The 9,923-nt window shown below is 41.2% G+C and overlaps 1 protein-coding gene across 3 annotated transcripts in view; it reads left to right on the top strand.

Moving 5' to 3' along the window:
- Window positions 1-935: 935 nt before the first annotated feature.
- Window positions 936-9,923, top strand: part of ATP8A1 (ATPase phospholipid transporting 8A1) — a 219,516-nt gene continuing 210,528 nt past the window's right edge. For 2 of the 3 annotated variants that reach the window (XR_005128999.2, XM_037530696.2), the window contains exon 1: window positions 976-1,054. Coding sequence is in view for 2 of the 3 variants with exons in the window: in XM_037530696.2 (XP_037386593.1) it covers window positions 1,006-1,054 (49 nt within the window). In the remaining variant the exon portion in view is untranslated. Of the gene's footprint in view, window positions 1,055-9,923 lie in introns of all 3 variants that reach the window. The other variant, XM_037530697.2, reaches the window with a different exon arrangement.

The following is a 9,923-nucleotide window of genomic DNA, read 5'->3' as shown; positions in this document are numbered from 1 at the left end:
ATTTGAGGGAAAATTACTGCAACCAACCTCTGCAGCTTTGACTAAAAAACAAGATCAAGCCCCCCCCCCCAAAAAAAATAAAGCCCTTTTTGAACTACTTGGCCTAATAATTACTTTATTGTAATTCCAGAGCTTCTCAAACTGCTAGTGAGATTCACCTGGCCCACTAGCAAATCGGCCCCAGATGCACCCAAGCGCCAGGGGCAGGAGCCCCAGGGGCCAGAGAAGCCACGCCTCGGAGCCTGTTGCTGGTGGAGGAAACCAAGGAGCACGTAAAACTCAGAGGGCGAGGACAGCCGGCTTTGCAGGGAGCCTAGAAATCTAATCACACGGTGATTACCCGGCGCCTTTCTACTGCGGGAACCCAGCCCCTTTCACCACACACCACCCGGCCCACTTAGACCCAACCCCACTTCACAAGCCACAGGGCAGCCCCATTGTTATTACAAGAGTGGCAGGAGGGGATGCGCGGGGACTCTGCGGGATCCAGAGAACCTCCTCCTCTTTGCTCAAGACTCGCCAGAGGAGGCAAACCTGGAGGGTGCAGGAGGCGCCAAAGTCCCAAAGGTGCTGCGAGGGCGCCGCGCGCCGGAGCGCGGGATCCGACCCACCTCCCCGGGCCGGGATGGTACGGCCCGAAGTAAGGCGGGGCGGAGGAGGCCTCGGGGGCTCTCCCCGCCCCTCTCCCGCCTCCCCGGCCGCGCGGCCTCGGCAGCGAGTGAGCGCGCTCCCGGCGAGCCCTCCCCCGGCGCCGGGGTCGAGCTCCGCCCTCCGCCGAGCCGCCCCCATCTCGGCTGTGGAGAGCTCTGCGGCCGCCCTGGTCGCGGCTTCCCTGCTGCAGCCGGCGCGCGGGGCCGCGCCGGGGGGCTGCACCGCCCGGGGGGGCAGCTGGGCCGGAGCTGCAGCCGCTGAGCGCTCCGCGCAGCGCAGCCCGGGCTCCCGCCGGCGCAGCTCCGTGACAGGTGCACGGTTGCGGGTGGAGACCCACCTGCGGCGGCCGCCGACATGCCCACGATGCGGAGGACGGTGTCCGAGATCCGCTCCCGCGCGGAGGGTGAGTGGTGGCCGCAGCGCGGGGCTATGCGCGGGGCGCACGCGGGGGCGATTCTGGGGCATCCTGGGGTCGGGTGTTGTGCGTGTGTGTGTGTGCGTGTGCAGGAAGGGACATCTCGTTCCACCTCTTCCCCCAAAGCAGTCTGGCTGTCTCGCCCTTTCCCTGGCAGAGCTTTTTCCCTGCGCAGCCTCCCGGTTCTACAGTCGCCAAATTGGTGTCCTCGGCGGGAGCCCCAAGGCTTGATTTGCACCGCAGCGTGACCCACCCTTCGGTCTCTATCAACAAGCTGTCTTGCCCGGCTCACCTCTCGCCCCCAGCGCAAAAATCTCCTTGTCGCTACTCACCTCCCCCACCCTAGTGAGCAGATTCCTCCCACTCTAGTGAACAGATCCCCAACCTGCCGCCCCCGCCTGCCTTTTTGCAGCCCCCGCGGTTCCTGGAGGTTCCTAGAGAAGCGGGTTTGCCCTTCCCAGGCTGCAGGATTCTTTGATCCACAGCGCTTTGTCTCTCAGCGTGAGAAGCCTTCATTGGGGTTGGGTGCTCAGCGGGCACAGTGCATTACATTCTGTGCCATTCTGCCTCCTGCAGCGGGGTCTCACTCAGCTCCCAGCTGAGGTTTCAGGGGTTTTGCTTGGTTGATTGCGTTTTTTTCCTTTTGCCTGATAAAGGCACTTTGGCCAGCTGACTTGACTTTTTAGCAAGGTGGAAGTTGTTGTCTGTGCTCCACCCAGAGCCAGCTGTTGAATGGCTACACTTGTCAGCTCTGAGCAACAGATGCCCGAGGGGATCTGCAGGTGAGCTTGGGGTAAGCTATTAGTGAGACTTTCTTCAGCCAATCTAAGGAGCCCTCAGCAGACTGCCTGGCATGTGGCGATCTCTTGGTAAATATGCCTTGATTTTGCTCCTGGCAAAAGCAAGATCTGTATTACATATCTGCAGTTTTGTTTCGTTCTCCTTTATCTCCTATAAGTCAGTACTGGAATCCTGCAAAGGGTGGAATAACATGTTTTTGAAAACTAGTCTATCTTACCACCCCACCCTTCCCTACAACCCACACTTGAATGTGAGACAGGTGGTAAAGTGGTTTTAAGAGAAAAAAAAAAAATGAAAGCGAGACGTTAGGAGACTAGGGCTCCAGGGATTTGAGATAAGCCATTTTCTTATTTTCACACACACAGTTCCCATGTTAAAAATGGGGACCTTAAAAAAATAAAAATAAAGTGGGGACCCAGACTCTAATAATGTATGATAGCCTGATTCCACCTTTAGAAAATATAAAATGAAACTGCTCTGAGGTAGTGGCCACACAAGTCAAAACTAGCATGTGTCCTACATAGGAATTTATGACACATAATTATCATTTGTAATATAACCCAAAAAAGTGTGTAGGACATTGCCGTTTTAGATGCACATTTAAATAGATATTATTTAAAATCTATATTGTAAAAAAGCTTCTTTTTCACACTTCTCATTGAAATGCATGAATTTTTCTGATTAGCACTTGAGTAAGCCATACAGGTAATGAAAATATAGTAGTAAAGATTGGGGTTGTTCCCTCAAACAACAGCAATGTATGGGTTGTATATTAAGGGAAGTGTGGGGGGAGGGGAGGGAGAGGCAGAAAGAGAGAAACCAAAAACAATGCAAAACTTGTGGCATGTTAGAGAACGTGGTATTGTTTTTGATTCACATATGTAAATTTTGAAGCATTTTCATAGAGGTTGCTTTATGGGACTTGATAACTCTCCTGCAGGTAATTAAGGTGATTCCACCTGATACTGAAAGAAATTGTTACTCAGGCAGTTGCTGTACTTGTTCTAGATCGAGTAACTAGCTCAGTGACACCTTTGGATTAAGAGCTCTGGAAAAACAAGGACTGTTTCTTACTTGATCTTTGCATTTTCTCTGCATCCAGTTCTAGCTGAATGACCTTCTCCTCCCATATTGGTTGGTTTCAGTTTGTTATGTGCCCAGCATTTTCTCAGGACTATGGTGAGGACAACATGAATAATGACTCTGTGGGCTGGCAATGTGTCTCATTGCCTGCTCTTCCCACATTTTCCTAAGGAATAGTCTCGTTTGACAGCTCCTGCTTCCTAGAGGGCCTTGTCCTGCATTGGCTCTTAACTGGAAGAGTTTAATTCACTGAAGTAGGGTAAGCTCCCAAACTGACAGCATAATCTGAATGGCTCAGACACCTGTTACCTTGTAGTGTGGCTCAAAAAAGATTCTCTATGGTGCTAATATCTCTTATGGGAAGGTTAAGCTTAGAGACTAAAAATGAAGCAGAGTGAAACAGAATGGGACAAAGGTGAGCAAACTGGCATAGGAGAGAATGGCTGTCTGGAACAGACCATTCAAATGTTGTTGATAAGAAGCAGAAATTATGAGTGAAGGGAAGAATGGAAGACAGGGAGAAAGAGAATGGGGCAGAGAGACAGATCCTGAGAGAGGGTCTGTCCATGGAGAATCTCCCTCCCTGAGTTTTCTAGTCCCAGTTCCCAAGTAATGTTTACAAGAGGTTTTTTTTTTTCCCTTGTAGTGGCTTGAATGGGTTTCTGTTGCTGGTATTCAGGTTGACCAGGTACAAGTTATTTACAACCAAATTGGGGCAAAAAAAAAAAAAAACTTCACGAAATAAGGAATAAATACTCTAAGAAGGGTTATTAATTGAACACCATGCTTGCTTTGGGTGACTTTGGTCTCTTGAAAAGTCAGGATATAAGAGTATGAGGGCCTCCCTGGTGGCGCAAGGGGTTAAGCACAGCACTATGAAGCTGTCCTCAGCCTCTGCAGCACCAGTTCGACCCCCCAGCCAGGGAGCCACAGATGGTACAGCAGACCTCTCCTGTCTTGCCCGCTGCTCCCCTCAACAATGTTTTCAGTCAGTCTGCCTGTTCTGCTCCCCACTCTGGTGAATCCTCTCACCCTCCCATACGTATGGGCTGTACCCCAGTTCTTGTATGCATAAATAAATAAATCTTAAAAAAAATAAGAGCATGAGGTCTGCTGAGTGAATTCTTCACTGAGGAATAATTTGAGATGAACACTCTTGCAGTGCTTCTCAGACTTTAAGGTGTACTTGAAATACCCCTGGATCTTGTTAGATGTAGATTCTATATCAGTAGGTCTGAGGTGAAGCTGGAATTTCATTTCTGACAACACAGTGATGCTGGATGATGCTGGCCTGCAGATAACAGTCTGAGTAGCAAGGAAATTGCCATCTATTTCAATAGCTGGGAAGGCACTGAAGGTAGAGAATAACCAATTGAAAATAGTGAACATGGTTTATTTGTAGTTCTTAAGGAAATTGGCCAGGAACAAAAGAAAATTTGGAAGGAGTAGCATGTAAGTTTGGAGAGGTAAAGTACTGCTAAATTACAGAGCATTCAGAATACCAAGATGAGTCATTTGGTTATAGAATCAAATGTTTGGAAAAGTTCTCAGAGTCCATTTAATCCAATTTCTCATTTTCAGGCATGACACCAATGTAGAATATCTTGAACAGGGCCAGTTAGGAGCCAAGTCATCATAAGGAAGTGACATTCCCCAAGAAGTGTCCTAGAAAGATAAGTCTGAAAAAAGCAACAAATGTCATATGATTTCACAGACAAGTGCTACATAAAGAAAGAAACTCAAGAAAACCCAGATAAACTTTTAGACTCTCAGACCAAATTAGTGGTTACCAGAAGGGAAGGGGGAAATGGAGTAATTTGAAGCTGACTGATTGGGGGATCTTTATTAAAAGATAAGGAAGTTGTATCAGTGAAGTGATTGTGGAATATCCAAGTGAACATGTTGGAAGATACTTAGATATTTGGAGGTTAGATATGAGAAAAATCAAACTGGATTTTTGAGTTCAGAGATAATAGATGATACCCTAATAATAGATAAATTTGCCAGAAAGCAAATGAAAGGGAAGGCCAAGTGTTCTAGGCCTCTGTACTTCTCACCACTTAAATGGGTCTCCGAATGCAGCTAGAAATAGAAACTAAAATAATAGCATTTTGGACAAAATATAAATTTTCTCACTCCTGTAAAACTAGAATGGAGGCAGGCAGTCCAAGTCAGCAGGCCCACAACCCAACACAAAACTTCCATAAACTCATAAAATGGTTGAGGATCCAGCCACTAATGTAGGCATTCCAGGGAGGAGGAAAAAGATGGCTGGTGAGAAACCAAAGGGCTTTCCTGACTTTGCCACACAAAGAGGCATACTTATTTTGCATTGGCTTCCATTTGCAGAAGAAACTGGGGAACAGAGGTTTTTTTCCACAGGGCACATTACTCAGTGTTTTATCACTAAAAGTTAAAAGGAAATGGTTATTGGTACAGGTATAGCCACCTTTGGTATTCAAATTGCCTAAGGCTTTTGCTTGAATAAAAAAATCTAGAGCTCACAATTTACAAAATGATAAATATTAAATTGTTTAAAACTAAGAAACAGCACAGAAAAACATACCTATCCAAGGTTTACATTTTCTTCTGCTATATATTATAATGCTAAAATATAAGATACCTGATGGTGTAAAACATTTTCTTAAACTGATCTGTATAAATGGCAACTTTAAAATATTTGTAACTGTATACAATGCTACATTTCATTTACTTAAAAAATAACAAAAAGAACATTAGACAATTTCTACAAGGATTGCTAACAGGTAACTTCTAGAAGGTCAGTTCAGTCACTCAGGTTAAAAGGTAACTAAATCTTTCTTTAATAAACACAGATTATACACTTGTGTGCCAGCTAATTGTGTGCTGTAACCAAAAAAAGGTTGGTGAATGACAATCCCAAAAGAAATATGAAGCTAAATTAAAGGTTTATAACTGACATTGTACTGTGAGAGAGAGGACTTAACAAAATGCTACTTCATGTAATCAATATCTGAGAATCCCCCAATCCATGTCATTTTATCTGTTTAATTCTGGACTTATTAAATGTGACACAGCTAGATTGGTTTAGACTCTTTAATCTACAGCACTTCATCATTTCAAAAGCAGGATTGAATTTTGTGCCTACCTTGCAACCATAGGAACGTTTGCATAGGTTAGAGTAGACTTTTGAAGTTAGTGAACTATTTGCTGCCTGCATCTCTTGTTACATAGTTTCATTTCATGTACTTGTAAAGGCAACAGTTTCCTTCCTTACTCCTCACTAAGCCATCTCTTTTTATGCTCATATCTTCTGGATAGTGAGCTCCCTGAAGCCAGAAATTTTTGTCTTTCATTTACTAATATACTGCACCCATTTAAACATTGCAACCATAGTAGGAGCACATAGTAGGAGCACAGGTATAGTTGAAAGAATAAAGGAATCTTATGATCTAAGCATACTTTATTATCAGACCTATTTTTTAACAACCTACTGGATCCCAAGTACCACAAAGGGAGCAATTTTTGCCTGATCTATTCTCTGCTATATTCCTGTACTTACAATTTTGCCTACTACATAGTCACCTTCCATGTTTGATGAATGGGTAACTCTGAACTTTGTAATGCAAGAGCTTAACTTTGTCATTTGGATAGTAGAGGTAACACCAGCTCATAGACAAAATCACACTGCAAAAAGGTGTCAAGAAGATAGTAAAAATCATCCCTAAAATATGCATCAAAACTATGCCACTGTTGACATTCTCACATATAATATAGCTTTTCCAATTGTTTTCCAGAAAAGAAGTATATATGCTAAGAAAATGAGATCATATTCTTTGTTATTTTAAATCTTTAGTTTTTCATGGACATTCTTCCCATCAAATAATAGATTTAGGCAAACTTCTTGAAGAATGTGATTTTTAAATTTATTTTTCTAGTTTTATTGAGATATATTTGACACATACCATTGTATTCATTTAGGGTGTACAACATAAATATTTGATATATGTATATATAGGAAATGATCACGAAATTTAGTTAACATCCTATACCTCACATAGTTTTAATTTCCCCTTCTGATGAGAAAAGAGACTCTTCACACAGATTTCAGATATACAACACTGTATATTAGTTTTGGTCACCATGAGATACATTATATCCCCAGAACTTACTTATCTTGTAACTGGGAGTTTGTACCCAAGGAAATTTTCTTCACTATCACCATTTACATCCTCAGTGCCTGCCACTTAATTGTGGCTCAGTAATTACTTGTTGAATGCATAGATGATTGATGTTATAGCCGCTTAGCCTTTTTATGTTACTGTGTAATAATTTGCAAAGGAATTCTCGGTGGGAAGTTGGGTCATTTCAGTTTTTTTTTTTTAATACATCTTTATATACTTTTCTGATTATTTTCTTGTAAAAAGCCCCCAGAAAAGGGATTTCTGGGTCAAAAGGATATATTTTTATAACTGATAATGCATATTTCACACTTGCTAGAAATATTTATACTCCTGCCAAAAATGTACAAGACTGTCTCTATCTCCACCCCTTCTCCAGAACTAGCTAGTTGCCTCTTTTATCCTTAGGAATATGCATTACATTAGCTGAATGTGTTGGTTTGCCTTGCTTTGCTTATTAGGTTGAATACGTTTTGGTACCTTTAGTGATCTCTTTCTGAATTATTCATATTCCTTTACAAAGTTTGTTTTATATTGAGTGTTAAGAGCTTTTCATTTCCTAAGATATTAACTCTTTTCTCTGGTTATAATGTATCTTTTAACTGTATAGTGTTTTCTAGTAAGTTAATTTTTATGAAGTATCATCTTTCAGTTATTTTTTCATTCAAATTTCTGCTTTAATGTCACATTTCTCATTTCAAAATAATTTTTTCACTTAAATTTTTCTTCTAGAACTTTTAGGTTTCATTTTAGACAATTGCATGTATAACTCCTGGGAGATTAATTTTGTTATCTGTGAGGTAGAGATCTAATTTTAATTTTTTCTCAAAGCAACATCCATCTGGCATAACCATGTATTTATTCATTCACCCCATAGTGGTTTGATATGTTGCTTTTATATTCTAAATTTACATATATGGTTGAGTTCATCTCGCCCTCCTCCCCTCTTTGCCTCTTTTGATCTGTATCTTAAGGTCCTACTATCAAATTCCTTTATTGCAATTAATAAAAAAAAATCCTCACAGCTGCCCTACACTTACTACACTTTTTTCTATATTATGCTATTTTGCTGTTTATTTTTCCACTTGAACCAGTGGATGCATCATTGAATCAAGTTTAAAAATATGTTGTGACATTTACTGAGATGGCACTAAGTTCATAAATTTATTTTTTTTAAAGATTTATTTATTTATTCATACAAGCACTGGGTACAGTCAGAAGCGCGGGAGGGCGAGAGAATTCACCAGAGCCAGAGCAGGGAGCAGAACAAGCAGACGGACATAGCACACTGCTGAGAGGAGCAGCGGACGGCAGGAGAGGTCTGCGCGCCATGTGGGACCCTCGCCCCGGCTGCCGGGGATTGAACCAGCGCTGCAGAGGCTGCGGGCAGCTTCACAGCCCAGCGCTCAACCACTGTGCCACCGGGGAGGCCCTAAGTTTGTAAATTTATACTGAGGGACTTGACAACTTTTATACATTGAGTCATTTAAACTTAGTTTTTCTCTCAACCTAGTGTTGAGGAGAGTTTTCTTAAAATAAATCCTCCATTTTAGTGATTTGTTCCTACATGATTTACATTTTGTGATATTGTAAATGGGGTCTTTTCTAAAATTCTGTGTTCTGGTTTATGACTTTAGCACTTCAGTTGAAAACTGTTAATTTTGAAACTACCAGATTGAATTCTTTCCTTTTAAGTAGTCTGTAGTTAATTTCATCTATGCAGGTTTTTTCAGTTATATTAAAATCATGAAACAAGTATTTTGAAGTTTTTAATTAGCTAGACTTGACCAGATATATCTTGATTATACTTTTTTTTTTTTCAGCAAAATTATTTTTTTTTTATCAGCTGAGGTATTGTGGACTCTAGTTCCAACTTACATCCTTTAAAATTTCATGTAGTAGCCCTTATATAATAGCTGGGACACTACTCTTTCAATCCTTTCTGCTCAAAGTAGAGGTCAGGATTTAGACCAGTTGGGATGTGACAATGATTCCATGACTCTGCACATATCAAATTGGCATTTATACTCAGATCAGCGTTACAAGCAATAAGATGTGAGCCACAAAGTTTAGAAGTGTAGTTTTATGTAATCTGGTAGCCGCATACTTAAAATAAAAAGAAACAGGTGAGATAAATGTAATAATAAGTTTTTGTTTAGCCCAGTATATCCAAAATATTTCCTATTGATACAGAACTTAATAGAGATAATTTGCAATGACTTTAATGCTGTGTTTTCCAAATTTGTTATGTCTTATTTACAGAGCATCTCAATTTGGACTAGACCTGTTTCGTGTGCTCAGTTGCTCATGACTGCTATATTAGAGCACACACCCCAGCATTTACTAGTTTTTCAGAATAAAAAATTCTATAATGGAAATAATGACTCAAAGTAGCTTATTAAAAATACATGTGTGGGATATATTTCCTTCTTAAGATTTCAGCCTTCAGCTTTTTTTTACAACAGAAGGCAGTCACAAATATCCTTATAAAACCTCACACATTGTATTAGTGTTTGAATAATACTGCTTTGGACATGGCCTTTGCAGTAATTTAGAGGATTTATGTAAGTACATCATGGCATATTTTGAAGCCTCTTATTTTGTTCCCATTTTTTACATTATTTTTCAAATAGATTTGATAAACAAAAGCTATCCTGTCCTACCTTCCAATTAGTTTTCATTGAAATGTTAACATGAAATATGTGTGCTAAGAAAGTAATTTGTAGTAGTATGCTTTACATACAATGCTGCCATTATTTTGTTGATCTAAGGTGACTATAGAATTAGACTTTATAGGTCATTTACTTAGCTTA

The sequence above is a fragment of the Talpa occidentalis genome, unplaced genomic scaffold, assembly GCF_014898055.3.
Source record: "Talpa occidentalis isolate TD23 unplaced genomic scaffold, MPIMG_talOcc4v2.1 talOcc4.6, whole genome shotgun sequence".
NCBI lineage: Eukaryota > Metazoa > Chordata > Mammalia > Eulipotyphla > Talpidae > Talpa > Talpa occidentalis.
Note: the sequence above shows the minus strand (reverse complement) of the source record. Positions and strands in the feature narration are given on the sequence as shown.